At 49.5% G+C, this 23502-nt stretch overlaps 1 protein-coding gene across 11 annotated transcripts in view; it reads right to left on the reverse strand.

The window, feature by feature from the left end:
* Positions 1 to 23502, reverse strand: part of Atp2b2 (ATPase plasma membrane Ca2+ transporting 2) — a 319903-nt gene that overhangs the window by 47533 nt on the left and 248868 nt on the right. For 6 of the 11 annotated variants that reach the window (XM_036181091.1, XM_036181101.1, XM_036181092.1 and 3 more), the window contains 7 exons: positions 18944 to 19069; positions 17369 to 17401; positions 16112 to 16171; positions 10632 to 10673; positions 9683 to 9841; positions 7148 to 7362; positions 2109 to 2351 (listed from right to left, as the gene is read on the reverse strand). In XM_036181091.1, the coding sequence (XP_036036984.1) occupies positions 2109 to 2351; positions 7148 to 7362; positions 9683 to 9841; positions 10632 to 10673; positions 16112 to 16171; positions 17369 to 17401; positions 18944 to 19069 (878 nt within the window). The remainder of the gene's footprint in view (positions 1 to 2108; positions 2352 to 7147; positions 7363 to 9682; positions 9842 to 10631; positions 10674 to 16111; positions 16172 to 17368; positions 17402 to 18943; positions 19070 to 23502) is intronic. The other 5 variants (XM_036181095.1, XM_036181099.1, XM_036181098.1 and 2 more) reach the window with 3 other exon arrangements.

Below are 23502 nucleotides of genomic sequence, written 5' to 3' on the forward strand. Positions count from 1 at the left end.
AGGCTCTTCCCAGCACTTCCCCGTGAGACGGGGCATCGGCCATCCCACTTGCACTAATTTCCTGAGTTGTATATATTGACCGATACAGCATGACAAATTGACACAGTGGCAGTTCCTCGCTCAGGTCTCCAGAGTGCCAGCACAGCCTCTGTTCTCTCAGAACCTGCTTGTCTCCCTATGGACATGCCCAGACTAGCCTGGCAGAGGAGGCGACAGCCTGTGGAGCAGAGCAGAATCAGCCTGGACCTAGCCTGGACCCCTCTCCAATCAGCACAGCTCTCCACCTGAGTTAGAGGTATGAGGGAGGCCAGGAGAGGTGGGATGAGGCTCAGCTTGAATGTATCCACCCACAGAGCACTGGTTATGGACTCCCACTGAAGTCTGCAGACACTCAAGTCCCTCTGATAAAATGGCGCCATAGAACCCATGCATAGCCCACTTCAGTTCATCTCTTGATGGCTTAGACACAGTGCAATGTAAATGCTAAGAAATGGCTGTTTCGGGAGCAAGAACAAGGCACACAGCCAACAAATTGTCAATGTCCGTGCAGCTCAGTACTGGACTGTTTGGTTATGCATAACCTCTACTCAACAAATGCCGTGTCAGGACCCCAAGGATGGACTTGGGGTGAAGTTTTTAGACCTCTTTGTTCTTCCTAATGTGACTGTACAGAATGAAGCCCCCGTTTGCTGCTTTTCTCTGTTTGTCTTCATCTGGACTACTGGGGACAAGACGCAATCGTGGCTTGTAAGAGAGGCTGTCAAGGCCCAGGCTCTGATGTATGTGTTTGTGTCCGGGCATTGGTTTCTGTGTGTGGACATGAGTGCATGTGTGCAGATGTGCATACACATATGGGAGCAGATGTGCATACACATGGGTGACAGCTGGGGGATGTCAGGCGTTTTCCTCAGGAGCCTTCCAGCATGCTGCTTGAGATGGTATCTCTCACTGACCCAGGGCTTGCTAATAGGCTAGGCTGGCCAGCCACTGAGCCCCAGAGGTCCACTTACATCAGTTCTCCAGTGCTGGCATTGGGAGTGTGCTCACCTGCACCTAACTCAGGTATGCTAGGACCCACATGAGGAGGTCAGAGGACAACTGTTCATGGGGACTCGATTCTCTCCTTTTACCATGAGTACTGGAGATTGAACACTGCTGGTTGGACCCAGCAGCAAGCCCTCCTTCAGCTCAATGAGCCGCCTAACTGGCCCCTATACCTGGCTTTTTAAAAAGTGAGTCTGAGTATTGAACTCAGGTCCTTGTGTTTGCAAGGCAATCGCTCCACCTGTACTGGTTCCCGTCCTCTTCTGCATATTTCTGAACCAGTGTTTATTGAATCAGTGGGGGCCTGGAGTGTGTCCACATAGAATGCCTACTGTATACAGCTGCTCTGAGCTCTGACTTGGAGTAGTTTTATGTGTGGCAAAAGCTAACCAATTATGGCTGGACATGGTGGCACATGCCTTTAATCCTAGCACTCAGGAAGCAGAGACAAGTGAATCTCCGAGCCCCAGGCTAGAGCTACACAGTGAAACCTTGTCTCAAAAAAAAAAAAAAAAAAAAAGTGTTTATTTAAAATGTGTGTGTTGCTCTTCCAAAGGTCCTGAGTTCAATTCCCAGCAACCACATGGTAGTTTACAACCATCTGTAATGAAATCTGGTCCCCTCTTCTGGTCTGCAGGGATATATGCAGACAGAACACTGTATACATAATAAATAAATAAATCTTAAAAAAAAAAATTGTTGGTTGGGGATTTAGCTCAGTGGTAGAGTGCTTGCCTAGCAAGCACAAGGCCCTGGGTTCGATCCTCAACTCCACAAAAAAAAGTGTGTGTGTGTGTGTGTGTGTGTGTGTGTGTGTGCGCGCGCGCGCGCGCATGCATGCACATGCATGCATGTTGGGGGGGGGTCAATGGCAGGAATTAAAAATAAGTATCTGAATCACAGCAATCACCAGTAATAACTAGCAGTGACCGTTTCTTTTGGTTTCACAAACATTGCAGCCATGTTAGCAGAAAGTTAAGAGCCGAGCTGCCCGTTTTGTGAGCCTCAGACTTAGCAGCTGAATCAGGTGCTCCACTACAGAGGATGCTCCCACGCTCACTTACCAGGATCTTGGTGGTGTAGGCGCTATTGATGGCAATGGCGTTGACCAGCAGTTCCATGGTTTTGGCATTAATGGAGCTGGGATCAGGGATCTCCTTGTAGTGGACATCGCCGACGTAGGCCTGTACCACGGTCATGCGGTTGGTGGTCAGCGTGCCTGTCTTGTCTGAGCAGATGGCCGTGGCATTGCCCATGGTCTCACAGGCATCCAGGTGGCGGACCAAGTTGTTGTCCTTCATCATTTTCTAGAGAATGGGTAAGAAAGGGAAACTGAGGAAGAGAGGATGCTGGTGGGAATTTCCTGGACCCCAGCCTCCCCTTAACCTTCTGCATGTGCAAGTAACCTCTGGGCTTCTTTAGCCCCACATGTGGGTCTCCTTTTTATTAACCATTTGGACTGTTTAAAATTTGATAATTGAATTCATTAATTTTTATCACAGAAGTCACTGACATCTGCTTTGGGAACAAGGTCCCATGCATCACAGGCTGGCCTAGAACTAGCAATCCAGCCAAGGATAACCTTGAACTCATGATCTTCCCATCTCTGTCTCCCATTGCTGGAATTACAGGTGTGCTCAACCACACTCTGCTTCATCAATATTCTTTGTGTGTGTGTGTGTGTGTGTGTGTGTGTGTGTGTGTGTGTGTGTGTTTCTGAGACAGGGTTTTTCTGTGTAGCACTGGCTGTCCTGGAACTCACCCTGTAGACCAGGCTGGCCTCGAACTCACAGAGATCCTCCTGCCTCTGCCTCCCAAGTGCTGGGATTAAGGTGTGTGGTCATCTATATTCTTAATTTTTTCCTTTTAGATTTATTTAGTTTATGTGTATGAGTGTTTGGCTGTACAAACGTATGTGCATCATGTATGTGCCTGATGCCTACAGAGGTCAGCAGAGGGCATCAGAACCCCTGGGACTGGAGTTACAGATGGTTGTAACCTCCATGTGGGTGCTGGGAACGGAACCCGGGGCCTCTGGAAGAGCAACAAGTGCTTTTAACCTCCAAGCCATTTCTCCAGCCTCCTCACCTACATTCTTTTTTAAAACTTTTATTTATTTTTATTTTTATTTTTTTCACCTACATTCTTTACGGAAAAAAGGAGTAGGAAAAATTTTAAAAATGAAGGCTGGGTCATCCCTGATCATTCCTATTAATGTAAGTAACTGCTCTTCATTTGATTCTGAATTTCTCAAATGTTTTCCTGGTACCTGGTGAGAGACTCATCAATTTCACCCTAAGTGGACACATTTAGGATGCATTTGTGCTTACAGATACAGGAAAGTATCTGTAAAAATAGGGAAACAATAATGGCACTATCAAGCTTGGCAGTGGTGGTGCATGGCTTTAATCCCAGCACCCAGGAGACAGAGGCAGGTGGATCTCTGTGAGTTCAAGGATAGCCTGGTCTACAGAGTGAGATCCAGGACAGGCACCAAAACTACACAGAGAAACCCTGTCTAGCAAAACAAAAACATAAATAATGTCACTATCTCAAGGTGATAGAATTGTAGAATAGTATTGACTTCCTCAAGTCTATAAATCACCTTTTCTGATAAATGGACATTTATCAGAGCATGCATAGTAAAAACTACGTGTGTGTGTGTGTGTGTGTGTGTGTGTGTGTGTGTGTGTGTGTGCGCGCGCACGCACATATGTGTATGTGTGAGACAGTTAAAGGAGCATGTTTAGTGTTCTGCTCGTTGGCTTTCTGCCTTATCCACTTGAGACAGTCTCTCACTGAACCTGGGGCTCTCTGCATGTTGGCGAGTCTGACTGGCCAGTCAGTCCCAGCTGCTACCCCATCTCTGCCGGCCCAAAGCCCTGGGGACACAGGCACACACAGCCGGACCCAGCTTTTTACTCGGGCACTGAGAGTCTGAATTCAGGTCTGCAGGCTCACACAGTAAATACTTACACACTGCGCCCATCTCCCTAGCCCCCAATAAACACACACACACACACACACACACACACACACACACACACACACACACACAAATGTAATACAGAAGAAAATGCACATAGGTTACTACCTATAACACATGTTTCATTTATCAACATCCTTTCTTTTTAATTTATCACACTACCCTACTGGACCTAATAGTATTTGTTTCCCTCTGTGGACCTTTCTTTCTGATCCAGTTCTATATTCCTAATTTCTCCCACAAGTAATGGAAATGACATAATTCTCAGGCAGGCCCTGCTGACCTGCTGACCCCATGTGGCAAGGAGAGTTTGTGAAATTACCAGAGGCAAAATCAAGTAGGGTCTGTGCCTAGGGGTTTGATTTCCTCCATTCCTGTTCCCACAGTAACTCTTCATCACGAGGTTAAAAGGAGTGAAATTGGATGGTTTAAACAGAGGTTTGTTTTGCTGAACATGAATATCCGTAGGATAAAATGCTACTGTATTTACATTCTTATAACTTGCAATGATAATAGCACCAGTAAGTGTGCAGTGAGTGTCTGATCGATGGCAGATCGATCTAGCTGAGTTTGCAACATGCTTTACAGTCTGTTTTCTGGTGCTGTCCAGTAAGGTTCCTGGGAGACCTGGGAGGAGCCTGGAAATCCACTTCTCAATTGACAAATTCCAGCCAAAGTGAGCTGATCAAGATCCCACATGCGGTGAAATGAAGTCTGGAGTTTCCTGACCTGCCAGCTCCTCCCGACCTGCCAGCTCCTCCCGACCTGCCAGCTCCTCCCAACCTGCCAGCTCCTCCCAACCTGCCAGCTCCTCCCGACCTGCCAGCTCCTCCTGACCTGCCAGCTCCTCCCGACCTCCCAGTTCCCCTAGCCTGGCAGTCTACTCATTCCATCGCATTCCAGTGCACCTGTCCACACCGAAGGAGCCTTTAAGAATCTCTTGTTGGAAGCCAGATACAGTGGCACATTCCAGCACTTGGAAGATAGAGGTGGGGGAATGCTGTAAGTACAAGGCCACCCTGGGCTGCACAGTGAAACCCCACGACAAACAAAACAAAACCCAAAACAAAATGCACAAAAATCTCTCACAGGACTGTCCAATGTGGTAGCTGCTGAGGGGTGATGGGACACTTGAAATGTGGCCCGAAGTATACAAATACGCTGGATTTAAAGACATTATGAAAACAGATGTACAAAGGAAGCATTTCTTTTGTGATGATTACATGTTGGATTATTGATAATTTGGACATAAGTTTGAGTAAATTTGTATTTTGTTTTGTTTTGTTTTTTTTTGAGACAGGGTTTCAAGTTTTGGTGCCTGTCCTGCATCTCACTCTGTAGCCCAGGCTGGCCTCAAACTCACAGAGATCCACCTGGCTCTGCCTCCCCAGTGCTGGGATTAAAGGCATGTGCCACCACCATCTGCCCCCCCAGTCACATTTTATACCCCTTTCATATGTACATTGGTCCATTCAGTTGCATGTGGAGGCTAGCGATTGACCTTGGGGTATCCTTTCTGTCTTATTTTGAGACAGGCTTTCTCACTGAACCTGGAGCTGGCCCTGTCAGCCATGTTGGCTGGTCAGCAAGCCCCTTCAAGATCTGTCTGTGTGGGTTCCCCCCAGGGCTGGGGTCACAGGTTCGTGCTAGCAGGCCTGACTTTTATGTGGGTGCGGGGATCTGACCTTGGGTTTCCACACTTGGCGCAGCAAGTACTTTACACGTTGAGACAGTTCCCCAGCTTGAATTTAAAAAGGAAGTTTCTAGGACATTTAAAATGATGTGCCTGGATTGTGCGGTGCTCCTGTTAAGAGGTGCTAACCCAAGAGCTCACCATCGCGCTCTTGATGGTGGCCCCAGGGGCAAGCTCAAAGGGGGGAATGTTAGCCTCACTGTTTACCGTGTGGTTTTGCCAGTCACATGCCAGAGATAAAAACTTCAGAAGATGCTCAGGCCTACAACTGCCTGCTCATGATGTTCCCAAACCAGCTCTACCAAGCTTCACAGAGTCCCTGAGCTCAGTGGTGTGGCAGTGGGAACCTACTTATGGCCATGCAACAGTTACCCTTGGCATCCTTGAGGAGCACTGTGCTGTCACCTGTTTGGGCTTTGGTTTGTGGGAGGGGGTTTCTTTGAGAACTGTAAGAGAGGGAGCTGGTCAGGGCTGTATCCCTTACACGGAGTTGCCACTTGCTGGCACCTGCAGGGAGATCACTCTCTATATGAAATTACATCGCAGAGCACCGTCCAAATTCCGGCTTGGAAACTGATGCTCGCCTTGCCCTTTGGCTGAGTTGCCAATGTCTCAGAGCAAATGCCTCCTCAGCAACGTCTTGGTGTTGGGACCCTGGGAAATAGGAGTCCATGTCCCTGCCCAAACAAATGGGGAAATCCCAAGGAAAAGGAAGGACGTGCAGACAGGGCAATCTGGTAGTGGCACTGTGGGCCTGGTTTGTCGCACGTGGGCTCTCCGATAGCCACTGCTTCAGCAGGTACATGGGCACTTAGGGACAGCTCTAGATTCCCAGTGAACATCCAAGTGGTACACTGCTCAACTACTTGTAAACCCCCCTGTGTTTTTGGCAACCCCTACCCGAGGGGTGGGGGCTTCCTGTGTTATTTTGCTTCACTTTTCCACATCTTAGGGCATGGCCTGTTTGGTTTGGGGGCGAGGGGCTGTGTTCTGGCTTGCCCAGTCATGTCTGCATTTGACATTTGCAGTACTGTGGCCTTGGGCTTGCCAATGAAGTCATTTGTCTCTGAGCCATATCGCAGCCCCACTTTATTTTCTAAGTCTGAGTTGGTTGTCAATACGGATCAGAACAGTTTATATTAAGTATGGATTTTTGCCTTCTTTTTGAGGAAAATTCTGAAGGTCTGCCCAGTCTGGGTTGCATCCCCATAAAGCCATGCTTGGCTGGACTGAATAACAGGGGCTCCTGTGGCCGGGGCCTAACTTTGGGTTTGCGTTATGCTTCTGAAGGTGTCTGAGTTTGGGGGACCTGCAGTCACATACTTCTTAGCTCATCTTCGAGGTCTAGATGCGCCCTCCCTGGTTCCCTGACAGAGCCCCAACTGGGACTGCCTCAGCCACCCAACACTACTCTCCTTTCTTACCTTCACGGAATAGGCCAGTGAGATGGTGACCGCCAGAGGGAGGCCCTCAGGCACAGCGACCACCAGCACCGTCACACCGATGATGAAGAACTTGACGAAGTACTGCACGTAGACAGGTGTGCACTCTGTCAGCCACGGCTTCTTGTTGACCACGAAGGTGTCCACGGTGAAGTAGAGCACCAGGATGATTACCGTGATGGCTGACATCACCAGGCCTGTGACATGAGGGCACGTGCTCAGAGGGCTCTGGGGGAGGGCTGAGGTAGGCACTAAACCCCTTCTGGAGGCCCCTTGGGCAGACCTCAGCTCATCTCCTAGTTGTAATTTATTCCTTGCTTTGTGGCTGAGAGCAAGTTCTTGAGCCTCAAGGAGCCTCAGTTACCCCTTCTGTATGGGGCATGGGGGCTGATTTTCTGCCTGTAGTTTTGTAAAGCTCTCATGGAAATGCAGGTAAAGTGCCGAGCGTGGTGCCCACATGACATTCGGCCTCACTATAAACATGTGTCAAGGGAACACATGAGTATATCAACAAAAGCCACCTGTATACAACTGTCACACAATAATGAGGTAAGGTTGGATTCTTCCTCATTCACTCCACAAATGCCTTTGAACATCTGTGATATGCCAGGTGCATGGTGCTTCCTCATCTAGGTCACAGAGATTGGGCAGTAACAAATGCAGACACCCTGCCCAGGCAGAGGTAGGTAAGAAACCAATAGAAAAATACATGGCAAGAGTGTTGGGATTATAGGTGTGTGTGTGTGTGTGTGTGTGTGTGTGTGTGTGTGCGCGCGCGCGCGCGCGCGCGCCACCATACTTGGCTATAGTAAAATCATTATAGACATGGGTTGATGTTGTGAAGAGAGACACCAGGAAGATGTGGCTGAAGAGAGCGGCTGCTGTAGCTAGCATGACCAGGGATGGTGTTTTGGAGGAGGTGGTATTCGAGTAGACATCAGGATATGTGGTGGTCTTGGGGAGAGTGTCCCAGGTGGAGGGAATAGATGGCCATTGTTTAGATGAGCAAACAGAGGCTCAGATAGGGGAAGTGACTAGCTGATGGCTTCAGACTAGGGTAATGCTGTAGCTGAAGAGATACACTTGATCCTTGAGGTCCCCCTGTCAGATCAGTGTGCCTTTCTCTGACCTGCTGCAGATACCACACACGTGATGTGGGGACTGTGCCTACTTGCTTTCTCTGATGGAGGAAGGCTGATGGCAAGGGCCTGTGGGTGCAACTACACCACACAGAAGCCAATGACCCCCTGACTGGTGTATGGGTTTCAAGCTCAGGCAACTCTGCATAGTGGATGTGCTCCATCATGTAGCTTGTGGTCTAGGGGTCCCATGGGTGAAGCAAAGCCTAGGAATTCTGCACAGATCTCAGGATTCTCTGGCTTTCCACCCTCTCTGAAATGCATTTCTTACTTAGCAGACTTAGCATGGAGTACCCATCCATAAATCCGTGGCCACCCCAGAGGGAGGTGGTGGGGGGCTGGGAGCTCAGGATGCTCAACTGCGAACTTTATCCCTGGCAGGATGGCGTGAGTGGAGACTGAGGTCTTCAGAGGCCAGGAGGTTGTCATCATTTAGTTTCTAGGTCCCTTAGTGCCACACACTACTGTGGAGTCACCTGCCTGTGACAGCCATGGCAGTGAAGGAGGAAATCCCTGGGCCCCATATCTCCCCATCCCAGCTCCAGCTGCAGAGCATCAGAGCCTAGCTTTATCCTTGCCTGACAGCCGCAGGGGCGGGAAGCCAAGCTCCCAGCAGCCGAGAGAGCTGTCACCAGGTTTAAATATAGACCACTGAGCCTATAATTTGCATCTGTCCCCTGCTGTGCCATCTATAATTAGAAATGGAGACAGCCACAGAGGCCTCAGTAACCAGGTGGGAGGCCTTGCCATTCATACATCCTCAGCACAAGGGGAGGTCAAGGCTGTGCTGCAGGGCTGGGGCTCACCTTGCAGCTGGGCTTGGCTTCCTGGGCCAGGAGACTGTCACAGCTATCACCTGCAGCTAACATCTCAGTTGGAGAACCTGGGTTGCTCTTTGGGGCTCAGACAAGTCGTTCTGCATGGACTCCTGGCTCTGCAGTTAACCCCTTCAGTCCAGTTCTGCACTCTGGCTAGAGGGGTTGTTCTCAAGTCCAAATCCATCTGGTTCTCCCTTGCTGTTACCTCTTCCTGTCCTCAGGCTAACGTCTTTGTTGTCTGCAATGCGAGGCCCTACAGGATCTGTCTGCCACTATGTAAGTTACAAGGCTAGGCTCCCTGCCTACACAGTCACCTTTAATTCTCAAAATATCCTGTCATACTGGGACAAGAATTGTCCCCGTTTACAGAGGAGAAGGCAGGGACGCAAAGCTGGGGGGAGCTGCCTGCCCAGATCCTCAGAGCCGTGGCCATGGCAGTTTGACAGTAGAGCAGGGCAGGCCTCGAGGACCATAGGGATCAAGGGTCTTCTTTTACAGGTGGTGCGAAAGAGGACAGAGCAGGGTAGGGCTGGGCAAGGAGGCCCCTGCTGTGGACTCACCCGCCTTGCCGATCTGCACAGCCAGCTTGGTGAGCTTGCCCTGAAGCACCGACTTCTCTTTCTTGTGCATGTTGGCTTTCTTCTTGTCGTCTGCATCGCCACCCTCTGCGCTCTTCAGGGGCTGCATCTCCATAGCAGCTGCCCCGTCCTGCTGCTTGGCTGTAGGGGCAGAGCACAAATGTGCACACAGACACACACACACACACACACACACATGCAGGTCAGCCTCCAGGCCGGGATCCTTAGCACCCACCCTGCCTGCCCAGGAGAAATGCTGAGTGCCCCATCTGGGCCCTTCATGGCTGGCAAAGAAGCCTTGGATGGGGCTAGCCCCTTCCCGCTGCAGTCTCCGGGTCCCAGTAGTATCTGGGATCTGGGATCAGAGACGTATTTGGGACTTTGCAGGACAGGACGCTTCCCTGGATTCCCAGCAGGACAGGGCTGAGCCAAGCTCATAGACCCCACCCTAAAGGGTGCCCTGGCCCTCTCACAATCAGACAGAAAGAGAAGCCCCGCCTCCCCCGTTCTTGAGGCCAAGTTGTTGGGATGCTGGGGAGCTAGAATCGGAAGGACACAATGCATGGCTTTAAAAAGAAAGTAAGGTGTCCCGGGCACAAATGCCAAGCCCTCATATCCAGCCAAGGAATCCTCTTCAGTGTGGGATGGACAGAAGGACCTGCCACTCTTTTGGGCAGAGGCCCAGCCAAGCCACCTGTAAGAGTCTCTAAGAGGCAACTTCCAGACCCCAGCTGATGGGTAGGCTTGGGAGACCCTGGCCCTGGTGCACCCCGTCACCTCACTCTAACACCTGTTTATCTCCCCCAGCATTATGAGCATCACAACCACACCCCCAAAGATGCCAGAGCTCCCCGCAGGTGTGCGTGCGTTCGCCCCCCGTCCCCAGTGAGTCCCTGTCTCTGTGTGATTCAGGCCCCATGGCTGCGGTTACCTTTGCTCTGGCTGCTGTCGGCACTGCCATCCTGCATTTTACCTACACAACAGAGAATTTCAACAGACAACAGGCGGCACAGGTCATCACGGGAACACAACAGGCCACAGACACTCATGTCACAGACAGGAAGGGCCAAGCTGCCCAGGGATGCTGAGGAGGCCTAGAATGAAGGCCAGCCTGGGCGTCATGTTAGCCACAGGGGCTGTGGGGCCAGAAGGCTCTGGATTGTCTTTGGGGCTGGATGTGGGTGGGGGGAGTGTTTCTGTTGGGATAACTTTGGCCCTGAGTGTTTTATAGGTGAAAAGAGCGAGTTGGAAAGTCAAAGGGACCAAAGTCTGCACAGGAAGCAGAGGGAGGCTCCCAGACTTCCAGGCTGAGCCTAGCATGATGCTTATGGCTGAAAGGAGGAAAAAAGAAACTTTCAAATCTTGCCTCTCTGCCTCCCTTCCTTCTTTCCTCCCTCTGTGGTTCTGAGGATTTTAACCTAAGTCTTTGTGTATAGCAGGCAGGTACTCCACCACTGTGATCTACCCCCAGCCCTTTATGTTTTATTTTTGAGGCAAGGTCTTGCTAAGTATCTTAGGCTGGCCTGAAATTCATGACCCTCCTGCCCCATCCTCTAGCTACATCATTTTTATTTTCCCAAAAACAAGGAAAAAGAGAGAGAGAGAGAGAGAGAGAGAGAGAGAGAGAGAGAGATCAATGATCAGTCTTGTAGAATGGAGAAGAATGGAGAGGGATGAAGGTCAACATATCCCTTATTTTGGGCTGGGCAGGGAAAATGACTCTTTGTCCTAATCTCTTGGAAGGATGTGATGTTGAACACCAAGGTTACCCATGCCTAAATTCCTATAGTGTTTACAGAACAGAAGGTGAGAAGGGTCCCCAGCAACGGTCACTGGAGGTTCCCCAGGGTGTCTGGAGGTCTGTGGGAAATGTCTTAGTCCTAGCAGGAAGCCACTAGCCCCTGGAAGAGATCTTAAGGAATAGTTCTAGCTTCATAGACAGCCTAACAAGAGCCAGTGGCTACATCGGGTGCTACCGTCTGTGCCAGGGCCTGATGCTGCCAGATGTGGGGGAAGGGCTGGGTGTGGGGCTTTTTACCTGCCACCAGTGCTGCCTGGGAACCCTTGTCACAGCCTGGGCCACTGTGGGCAGGGGCGGAGACTGCTGCTTCTTGCCTGAGACCCTTGCTTTCAGCTGTGCCTTCCTGTCCACTAGGCCTGTGCCACCCACTGAAACTGTTCCTATAGCTCTGGTCCCTCAGGAGGGGTGGGAGAAGGCTGTCTAACTATGGCATCTGCAGCCAAGGCCACCAGGCTCTGAGTTTACATGGTCTCCCTGCTTTCATCTAGGCCAGTGGTTCTCAACCTTTCTAAGGCTGCGACCCATTAATACAGTTAGTCCCTCATGCTGTGGTGACCCCCCAACCATAAAATGGTTTTCATTGCTACTTCATAACCATAATTTCGCTACTGTTATGAATCATAAGTAAATATCTGATGCAACCCTCGAAGGGGTCATGACCCACAGGTCGAGAAACGCGGATCTAGTGCTTGTCACTGTTTATTCTGAGAAGGATGCTTAGTGTTGGATTCCCATCTACTGAGGAGAAACTGAGGCTCAGAGAGGGAGGTAGCTGCTTAGGCAGAGAGCTTGCCTTGAGTGTGAATGTTTCCATTATGCTATTCCCATTGCCAAGACTCCTCTGAGTCCAGGACGGGGCGGGGGGGGGCGGGGGGGCTCACGGTGGCACTGTGAGAGTTTCTTGAGAATCTCGTCTTCACACTGACCAGCTGTGGCTTTGCCTCTTGAAGCCTATTTCCACCTTGGCACAGTGGGGTGATGTATCCAAACCCTGAGAGCACCCGGGGGCTTACATTCATAACAACCACTTCCACAGACCAGCCTTCAGCTGACTAAAGACATTTTGGCAAGTATCATCTCTTGTCAGGCCCTGCAAGATCAGGTGGGAAGGACTGTCAGCCTTGTCATTTTATAGACGAGAAAACTGAGGCCGAGGGGTGTCCAGAGGCAGCTTATCCTCACACAACACCTCCAGAATAACCCTGGAGCTTTGAAATTAGCTTGCTGCCATCACTGTGGATGCTTGATGGGTGGCTCAGACCCCAGCTCACTAATTGCCATCCATAACTCCCAGCAGAGGGCCAGTGTTCACCCTGGGGTTTGAAGATAAAGACCCTTTTTATTCCGTTGTAAAATGCATTCCTTTGGATTAAAAACAATAAGAGAGAAAACTTTTTTTTTTTAAGAGAAAAGAATAATGGGCAACAATTATTTTTTGCTTCTCATAATAATTTCACTAACTAGGCTAAGGGGTGCCAAAGGACCTGGCTTCCAGAAGCACCTTTAGAATGCTGGAAAGGCTTGTTTTGCCTCATATTATCAGATGTCCTAGCTGCTGCGTGTACCCATTAAGCCCAGCAATTCTCTTTTATTGCCATAGCGATTACATGGCCAGACAAATCATCAGCAATGCACATGCTGGGGGAAGGGAGCCGAATCTGGGCTTCGCCACAGATGGCCCGGTTTGTTAGAAGCAAGGGACTTATTTGAGCCTCTTATTAAACTGGTGCCCACCTGGCCCTGCATTGTATTGCAGCAGACAGCCTGTCACCACACGGGACCTGGAAGATGGGCCCAAGGATGAGAGAGGGGGCCCAGGATAGGGGGCGAGTGGGAGTCTCGGAGACTCTGCTCTGAATATATTCTAGATGAACCCATATTGAACCTGGAAGATCCCTGGACAGGTGACGATAAAGAAGCTTTGGTGGGGACAAGTCACAGGCCAGGAGACCTTGGAAAGGTTACTTCTCTTCCCTTCTCTGTGAAATGGGCTCATGGTAACCAAAGAGATGTCTAAGAAAAGCACCTGCGGAGCTGTGAAGAGGCCAGGAAGCCGCAGGGATCCGTCATCTGCCTTGACTGACAGTGAGATGTGTGTGAGTGTAAAAGAAAAGGAAATAAAAACAGTGATGGAGATCCTTCCAGATGAGTGGACATCCCACCTTTCAGATGTGGAGTTGGGGGAGCACAGCTAGGGAGCCGCCACCACCACCATTTGGGTTGTTGTTCTCTTTCCTATATCACCAAGGTTTGGCTTGGAGAAAGGAGATGAAATGAGAGCTCACTCCCTCTCATTGCCCCGGCCGCAGCCTCTCCGAGCTTGCTTCTGGAGCCTGAACAGAACTAAAACTCATATTGCCATTTGTTGGCTGGAGTGGGTCTGATGGCTTACACCCCGCGGGCCCCCCCCCTCCTTCTTTGCTTTTTACAATTTCCCAGGTGATACCTACACTCAGGGTCCTCCGATCATATTGTCAGAGCACAGCTTCCAGAGAATAGCATAGATCCTTGTCTATGCTAAGCAAGTGTCCTACCACTGAGCTAGGTCTTCAGCCTTTGAAGTCTTTCACACGGGGCTTCACTCTGCAGCCCAGGCTGGACTCACATTCACGAACCTTCTGCCTAGTCTCCTGAGTGCTGGGATTACAGGTCCATGTCACCACATCCAGCTCTCTCTCTCTCTCTTTTTTTTCTGGGAGAACCTCTTTATTTTAATAGAAAACTTATAAGATGTACTTCATCGTGGAATCCTGGATTGCCTAGAGGAAGACATACCTCAGAGATAAGCAGGTCTGGGTTCTGGATTTACGTTTCTGTTCTGCTACTTACTTTTTATTTTTTAAATTTTATTTTATATGTATAAGTGTTTATATATATATATATATATATATATATATATATATATATATATATATATATATGCCTGCATGTACATCTGTGCACCGCAAGTGCCTGGTGCCTGTGGAGGTCAGAAGAGGATGTCAGATTCTCTGGGACTCGAGCTACGGGCAGTGAGGAGCAGCCATGTGGGTGAAAAGCCAGTGCTGTTTTTATTGTTGTTTTGTTTTGAGACGGGATCTTTCTATGTAGCCTTGGCTGTCCTGGAACTCACTCTGTAACCCAGGCTGGTCTTGGGCTCACAGAGATCCACCTGCCTCTGCCTCCCAAGTGCTGGGATTAAAGGGTGTGCCACCATGCTGGGATTGGGCTAGTGTCTTTATTTCCTTGAGTCTCAATCTCTCCATCTTTCATATTTGGACAGTGAGACCTGTGTCACAGGACCTTCACAAAGGTGAGAGATGGAGAATGTAAAACACCAGCAGCAGCGCTGGTCCAGAAACCAAAGCTCCTCATCTTCCCTGTGGGTTCCGCCTGCAGCTTGCAAGGGGGAACTCCCCTTTACTTCTAGAACTGGCTGGTATGGATGATGCCTGAATGTTAGTCTCCTAGGGAAAGTGGGTTCCCAGTTCCTTCTCCTCAGCTGTGGGTTTGCCCATGCTGCCTCTTTCTGTCACCTCTCAGCCACCCCTCCCTGTGGCTTGACACCACCCACAGCCCCAGCTGTCTCCCTTCCTCCTCCTGGGCTTGAAATAGAGCCACACTAGAATTAGCAACTGCTTGTAGAGGTGCCTTGTGCAGCCCCTAACATCTCCCAGGTGGGTCTGTTGGGCGCTTTGAAGGCAGGTGGGTTGGCAAGAGGTGTAGGGTAGGAGGATGGGGTGAGATAGGGTCTCCACATTCTGTGGGAGGGGTGGGGCATGAACTACAGAATGGAAAAGAATGTCCAGTACTCAGTAATGCTTCTGTCCCCTGCCTTAGCTTCTCTGGCAGTATTTTCACAGCTAAACCCTAATGCTCCTGAGCATCCAGATGCAGCCTGGGTGGCTATCATGGGACCTAATGAGGACAAAGGTGGTATCTTAGGATGATGGACAGTGGAGACCCCTGGAGCAAGTAGTTACAATCCTTCATGTCTGTGTGTGAGGAGAAGATGATGGAGACCTGGGGACACAGGCAGCCACCCCCATCAGCCACCCTGGGGAAGTAAGAGTGTAGAGACCCATAGACGCTCTAGCCCAAGCATCAGATACCAGTCCACACTAGAGGGACAGACTAGATCCAAGCCCCATAAGCTTGGATATCTGCTGGCTTTGCAAGAGAGAAGAGAAAAAGACCGAGGAAGAAATCTACCTGTGGCTCAGCCATGCTATGAATGGGGTTAGAGGGCTGATCTCCAGCCTGAGTCTCCACCTCTGGGGAGTTTTAGAGGAGGCTTGGAGTCTTTGCTAGGGACCCAGATGCTGGCTTCTGTTTAGTTCTTGACCCCAAGCCACCTTTCCAAAACCAGAGCCAGAACCGTGCTTGGGGTGGGCCATCCTGGGTGGCATTGCTGCTTCTCATGGGGCCAGATCTGAAGCTAAGGTCATGTGGAGCTGACTTCTTGGGTCATGGCTCTGCTTTTAAGTACTTTGCCCATGAGAGAGGGAGAGTGTTCTGGTGTGGCCGTGTGTGGCAGAGGTCGGTGGGACCCAGGTAGGGAAAGCCTCGAGTAGGGGGTAGAGAAGAAGAAACCCAGCAACCCAGCCCAAGAGCTCGCTGTGGAGACGTACCATTGACTAGGCTGGCATTTGTGCCACCTGCAGCGTTTGCAGGTGCTGCGCCGTCGGCTGCTGTGGGGTGGGAGGGATGGAAAATGCAATGTCACAATGGAGAAGGCGACGGCAGAGACATGAACCTACTGGGGGATAATCACACAGCTTATTCTTTAAAAAAAAAAAAAACTCTGCTGGAAAGTGAGGAACTCAAATTGGGGAAGGAGGTGAAATGTTCCTATGGAGATGTCACGGGGGTGGGGTGGGTAGGGTGGGGTGGGTACTGAGACTCAGACACAGAGGGTCTGTGAAGGACAGTATGGAGTGGGGGTCAGGTGCTCAGGTGGGATGGCACTTTATTATTTATTTTATTTTGAGACAGGGTCTCATTGTGTATCTCTGGCTGGCCTGGAGCTGGCTTTATAGACTAAGCTGGCCTTGAACTCACAGACATCGGCTTGCCTCTGCCTCCTGAGTGCTGTGATTAAAGGGGTGCTCCACAGGCTTGGCCGTGATGGCGTGTCTATGGTGACATCTGGACTGTGTTAGCTCAGCTGGTCAGGTGGGAACCCCATGGGATAATGAAGTTCTGTCCAGGGACCCATGACCAAGAGTCAATTCAAAATACTCAGTGAGTAGTACTGTGTGGCCTGGACACTTAGAAGGCCTTCCCCGTGACCATCATGGTTGTGTCTCTGAAGACCTGCTGTCTGTCAATGGTGGTGACTTAGGATCAGACCACTGCCCACCACTACCTTCTCCTTCCCTGACCAGCTCACTGAAGAGTACTATAATAACCCTGATGTGAGAGATCTCATCAGAGAGGGGCTTCTAGATGTCTCCTTTTATATCAGGGAGATCTTGACTAAGAAATTAACAATGGGAGGCTATGGCCAAGTTCACCCCATGGAGTTCTTTCTTGGGGTGGGGATACAGTTACGTAGGAAGCAGGAGGAAGGGACACTGGTGAGTGAGGTGGACAGGATCTGAGCTGGTGGGGGGGGGTCCAGGGGGCCATGATGACAAGAGAGGTATTGAATGCTAGTGTGTGTGGCTTTGATGGAAGTGCCATTTGGCCTTGGGCATAAGGACAAGAGGGCAGAGTGGGTTTGTTTCTTGTCCTGCTGGACTGGCACACAGAAGATCACAGAGGACTGTCTAGTAGGCATGGGGTCTCCTCCAACTATGTGCTGCTAATATAGAGGCAAGGCCTAGGGGCCCACAGCTGCAGCTCTTCCTAAAAGCCCGACTTCCCTGAGGGTTGTCTTACTGTACCTGGTAGCTGAAGGCCATCCCCCTTCTTCACACCTGTGTGACGATTTTTGAGACATGTTAATGAAGGAGAAGCACATACAGCCTCATGTGTACATCACACCTCACCAGACACACACACACACACACACACACACACACACACACACACACCTGCACACGAGACCATTCTGGACTCTGAGCTGTACCTCAGGCTGACATGATGGGATGGGAGGGCCAAGGGGTCCAGTTCTGGTTCTTCACTCACAAGCCTTCATACTCTACCTTGACTCCCTACACAGAACTGAAACTTCTGTCTCTCTGTATGCTGGTTCAGATCCAGAAAAGAACCTTGAATGGTACCCAAGCAGTCACTGAGGCCCGATTTCCTGATGGCATTGTCAGATGTAGGGCTAGCCTGCAGGAGCTAGGCCCCACAGAGACTGGAACATAGGTACAAACTACTGTATTCCACCAACTTCTTAGCTCTGCCCTACTGCACTCAGTCTATTCACCCTGGCTACAGGTCCTCACTCATACATGAAACCCCGTCTCAATACCTGCTGGGACTCTCAGCCTGGACTTTGCTCCATTTTGAACTCAGCCCCATTTTGCTCTCTCCAGTCTCTTGATTTCCCAGATAACAGCTCAGCTTCACTGTTCATGCTGGCTGTTGAAGGGATGGCTGTGACCATAGGGGACACACTGGAAAGGAGTCCTTCACTCAGTTACCATCTGCCTTCAGCCCCGATGCAGGTTTTGTGTTCCAGTGACCTCTGTGGGTAGCATACATGTCTGAGCTTGGTTGGGAGGGGCCATCTGTCCACTTATCAACCTACCTCAAGCTCCCAAAGGTCTGAATGTTGGGGATGCTATTCTAGAGCTTAGGGAATTAGATGAAAGACTGACAGTCTGAAAAGGGACTGTGCCTGAAACTGAGTGTAGATAACAGGCAAGATGCTGGCTGTTCTGGGCTTTGGGTTCAGAGCTTTTTATGTGAGTATCTCTCCTCTGTTCTGAAATATATTTGTATTTCAGATGGCTACTCAATGCACTGAGGGGCACCTGGTGGTAAGGACTGTTACTTTCAAAGGGGGAAGTGGAACCAGGACTTTGGTAATGTGTCAGCTCCTGGGGAATTAGAGCAGAAAGCATGGGACTGGATTTCAATCACCTTCCCAAGAGTCTCTTGCTCACACCTGGCACTGATCTATGCTGAATGGATTGACAACTCTGCTGGCAGAATTGACCAATATCAGAAGGAACATTTCTGGATGAGGACTTTTGCTCAATACTGAGGGTGAGGGGAGCCAGCTCCTCAACTGCTGGAGTTTGGCCTGAGGCTGGCCTAGAGGGGAAGGGGAGGCCTCTGTGACATGACTGGACAAGACAGAGACTGAGGCAGATGGAACAGACATAACCTACCCAATCCAGCAGGCCCTGAGGACAAAGGAGGTGACTATTGGCACAGGGCATGGTGTAGCAGGCACTCTATATTGTGGAATGAACAGATACATGGAAAATGTGGCCTTAAAAGCTCCTTTCTTGGAGTGTGTGTGTGTGTGTGTGTGTGTGTGTGTGTGTGTGTGTGTATCTTACCTTTTTTGTCTTTCTTCTCTTCCTCTTCACCTCCAGCCCCAAGCAGGGTAAATATTATGCCAGTCTGAGAGTTCACACCCACAGCAGTCACTACCATCCGTCCTGAGCCCTCCATCACATGGGTCCCTGGGGAAGGAATATGCTTCATTACTACCACATGGCCAAAGCCTCCTCCCCAAATGAACAGGAAGTACAAGTGCCTATCAGCTTCTAGTATCTTGCCCACTGAGATTATGTAGGTGTCACCTTCAGTTAGGGCCACATCATGGACATGCCACATCATGGACGTTTGCTGATGATGCTACCTCAGGAGAGGCTGAGATGAACTTGGAACAGTATCATAAAAGATTGCTGTTGCCTCTCAGTTCTCTGTTCCACAGAAGATTCAGACCTAGAACCTTTTATCCTTGCCTGGAGGTTTACCTCCTGCTTGTTTCTATCTCCCACTTCTTTTCCCACCATATTGTTAGAGTGGGGAACAATCTCTTCTTATGGATAGTATTTAGAATCAGACCTCATTCAGAAACCAGGAAGAAATGGGAATGGGGACCCAGAGAGGACTGATGAGAACTGGGCCACCTTCTCTCCTAATGGAGAACTCAGGGGTCTATGAACTGAGATGGAAAAACCTCATATATATGTTTTCACAGACCTCAAAGTTAAATTCAGTGTTTCCCCCATTATAAATGTACATAATGAATGGTACCCTTCACCAATAACATCACGCACAGTTGTAGATACATTATAAAGACTCTAGGTTTTTTTCAACGTGATTTACAGCTGTGGTGAATGTTGACTATCATCCCTCTGATGGTGGACCAGTAGTTTATCTTCTCACTGGATCTTGTTTAGAGTGCCAATCTAGAAACACAGACATTACTGTGCTACACACTTTAAAACTACTTTATCTCAACATTACTGGTTTCTGTAAGTCATCCTGTGCATTTTATGTTATGGCCTTCCATGTTTTATGCTGAGGAGGTGGGTACACAGTGACCTCAGACTCTCTGGGGCATCTGTGCTACAAGAAAATTTCAGGCCCTTTCCCTAGAAAGTTACTACTACTGTTATTGTTGTTGTCATAGTTATTAATTGAGGTACTAGGGATTAATTCCAGGCCTTGTGCATTGGAAGCTAGTGCTCTTACAAGGGTGTCTTTCCCAGTCCTTTCTGAGACAGGTTTTCATGTATCCCAGGCTGGCCTTGAGTTTGCTGTGTCACTGTGGATGATCTTAAACTACTGATCCGATGCCTCTGCCTTCCAAATGTTGGGACTACAGACATACTCTACCACGCCTTGTTTATATGGTGCTAACAACAGAACCCAGAGCTCTGTGCATGCTAGACAAACACTCTACAAGTCCAGCTACATCTTACCCTTTTTGCATTTTTAAATTTTGAGACACCACCTCACTAAATTGCCCAAGTTGGCCTTGAAATCACTCTAATCCAGGTAGGTCTTGAACTGTGATGCTCCTGCCTCAGCTACCCATGTAGTTGTGATTGCAGGTCTGTGTTACTATGTCCAGCTCATTTCCTAGAATCTTAAGTTTCTCAAAATGAGTTCCAGAAAGCCCTAGAATTCTTAGGGGTCTGGAAAAAACTATTGAGTGAGGCAGTTCTATGTTTATTCATCTTTGTTATTTTTAAACATTTATTTATTTTTGTTTCATGTATATACATGTTTTGCCTGCATGTATCTTGTACCACATGTGTGCAGTACCCAAAGACACCAGAATAGAGCACCAGATTCCCTGGAACTAGAGTTACTGGAGGTTGTGAGCCACCTTGAGGGTACTGTGAATCAAACCCGGGTTCTTTGCAAGAGAAGCAAGTGCTCTTGACTGCTCAGCCATCTCTCCAGACACCATCTTTGGGACTTTTGAATCAGCAAGTCTTGTTTTTTTTGAAAGCAGGCCTCTACTACGCAGGCTCAGAGAGTGGCTGTCTCAGACACTGTAGAGAACTTTTGGGAGCGTGAGAAAGATGCAAAGGTAGAGACCTGGTGTGGTGACACGTTTGTCATCTCTGCACTTGGGAGGAAGAAGGAGTAGGAGGATCAGGAGTTCAAGATTATCCTCTGTTAAAGGTCAGCCTTAGCTACATAGTGAGTTTGAGGGCAGCCTGGGCTACATGACACCCAGTCCAGTTTTTTTTTTTTTAAATTAAATTTTTTTTTTTTTTTTTTTTTTTTTTGGAGACAGGGTTTCTCTGTGTAGCTTTGGAGCCTGTCCTGGAACTCACTCTGTAGCCCAGGCTGCCCTCAAACTCACAGAGATCCACCTGCCTCTGCCTCCGAGTGCTGGGAGGCGTGTGCCACCACCGCCATGACACCCTGTCTTAAGAAACAAGGGCTGGAGAGATGGCTCAGAGGTTAAGAGCACTGACTGCTCTTCCAGAGGTCCTGAGTTCAATTCCCAGCAACCACATGGTGGCTCACAACCATCTGTAATGAGATCTGGCACCCTCTTCTGGCCTGCAGGCATACATGCAGGCAGAATACTGTATACTTAATAAATAAAAAATTATTTAAAAAAAAGAAAAAAGAAACAAGATAAAGCAAAGGTGGGAAAAGGTGCTCTCTCTACCTTTTGCACACTGGACTGTTAACCTTCAGGAGATGGCGGTGCTGACACACACTGAGACATGAATGAACCCTGGCGACACTAAGCTAACTGGAATCCACCTGCCATAAGTTCCAAGAGCTTCCAAATCCAGAGACAGAAAGTAAAGTGGGGCTGCCAGGGGGTGTCTGAGAAGCTGGAGTTTCATGAGATCAGACAGCATTGGCTTGGGAACATGGAAAGTCCCTGGAGGCGGATGGTGTCTGCATAACAGGATGGTACTAAATGCCACGGAATCTGACAGTGGTTGCCTGGGAAGCAGACAGCAAGCCATGCTCACCAACCAGTCTATCCACAGGGACATGCAGGGTGGCCTCTACCTTCTGTCCCTCAGCCTGCTCTGGCATATCCAGAAGCCATTCCTGCTCTATGAGACTGTCCATCAGGGTTAAACTGACATGTCACTCAGCGCTCTGGGTACCAGCTCTGCTCCTGTGCTGGGAGCAGAGGACTGACTGTCCTGCCAGACAGATGAGGAAATGGAAGGCCCAGGAAAGCTTTGGAACACCTACTATATATACAAAGAAATATTCGGAACACCTACTGTGTGCTGGTACTGTGTGGCACCCCACCCTCACCCTACAAACAGTAATCTCAGCTCTCACACCAGGGGAAACTGAGGCCAGAAGGGTGAGGTAGGTTGCTCCAGGCCCCACACAGGTGAAGGGTAGTGGCAGGTTTTAAGCTCTCTGTCTTTATAGCCTAGGATCTTGGACATAGCTTGATTCCCCACAAGGGAAAGGCCCCCACAGCTAGCTCTAGAATCCTGGTGAGAAGAGGCTGGCTGGGAGATGACTATATTGGTCCTTGGGTCTGGAGGCCACAGGAAGGCTGTTTCCACCTGCCTAGCAGAGGAGGGATGGAAAAAGATGTGGGGGCCAATTTCCACCCAAGATAAGCAGGCCTCAAATCACCTTCTAATCTAATCACACCCATCACCACCCAGGGCTGGCAGCTTCTGTAACCTGTGCAGGCAGATGTGGGACAGAGACGGGGGCAGGACAAAGAGCTCACCAGGGCTGGAAACCCCAGGGCTCCTCAGGACTATCACTGCATAGAAGCAATAACTTTGGGAAACACAGACCTGGATGGCAGTCTGACGATTGTCCCCAGTTCAGACTCCTCCTAAATCAGTGGTTCTCAGCCTTCCTAACGCTACAACCCTTTAATACAGTTCCTCATGCTGAGGTGACCCCCCAACCATAAAATTATTTTTTGTTGCTACTTCGTAACTGAAGTTTGCTACTGTTAGGAGTTGTAATGTAAGTATCTGATATGTGACTCTTGTGACAGGGTCACTAGACACCAGAGGGGTCAAGACTCACAGGTTGAGAACCACTGTCCCAAGGGCTTTGCTGGCTCCCTGAGGCCCCAGTGATACAATCAGAACCCCCAGATCAGATCCCAGTCTTCTTGTGCTCTGCTCCTTGTCCTGTGACCTCTGGCCCATACTAACCCTGCGGCATATGAAGCCTTTCCGGAAGTTTGAGATGGCCTTAAGGTTAAGCAAACTGACCTAGGCCAGTGTTCATATTCTGGGGCCTATCGAATGTCACCCGCCTCTCAGGGACTTGTGAAATACTGGAATTTCTGGCCAATGTGTAAACATTGGAAGATGGTTTGGTCTGTAAAATCCCAGAATTCCAGCTGCTGCAGGGGGATTGCCGGAAGAGTACTGTGGTTGGTGCCTCCCCAGGTGATGATGGAGCAACTTTAGCTTTGCTCTGGTGTCTGGGACCCCTGCAGCCACAGACTGAGCTTCTGGATTTCTTAGCCTTCTTCTCTCCCCATTCTGGTGTGTCATAGTTTGGTGTCTGTCCACCTATCCATCCTGGGGGACAGGTGTTGGATGCCTACAACCTAGTCTGCTGCTTCTGAATAGGAGATCTTTCCAGATTCTTCCCCTTGGTTCTGGGGATGAATTTGGGGTTTGGT

The sequence above is a fragment of the Onychomys torridus genome, chromosome 3 (assembly GCF_903995425.1).
Source record: "Onychomys torridus chromosome 3, mOncTor1.1, whole genome shotgun sequence".
NCBI classification, from domain to species: domain Eukaryota; kingdom Metazoa; phylum Chordata; class Mammalia; order Rodentia; family Cricetidae; genus Onychomys; species Onychomys torridus.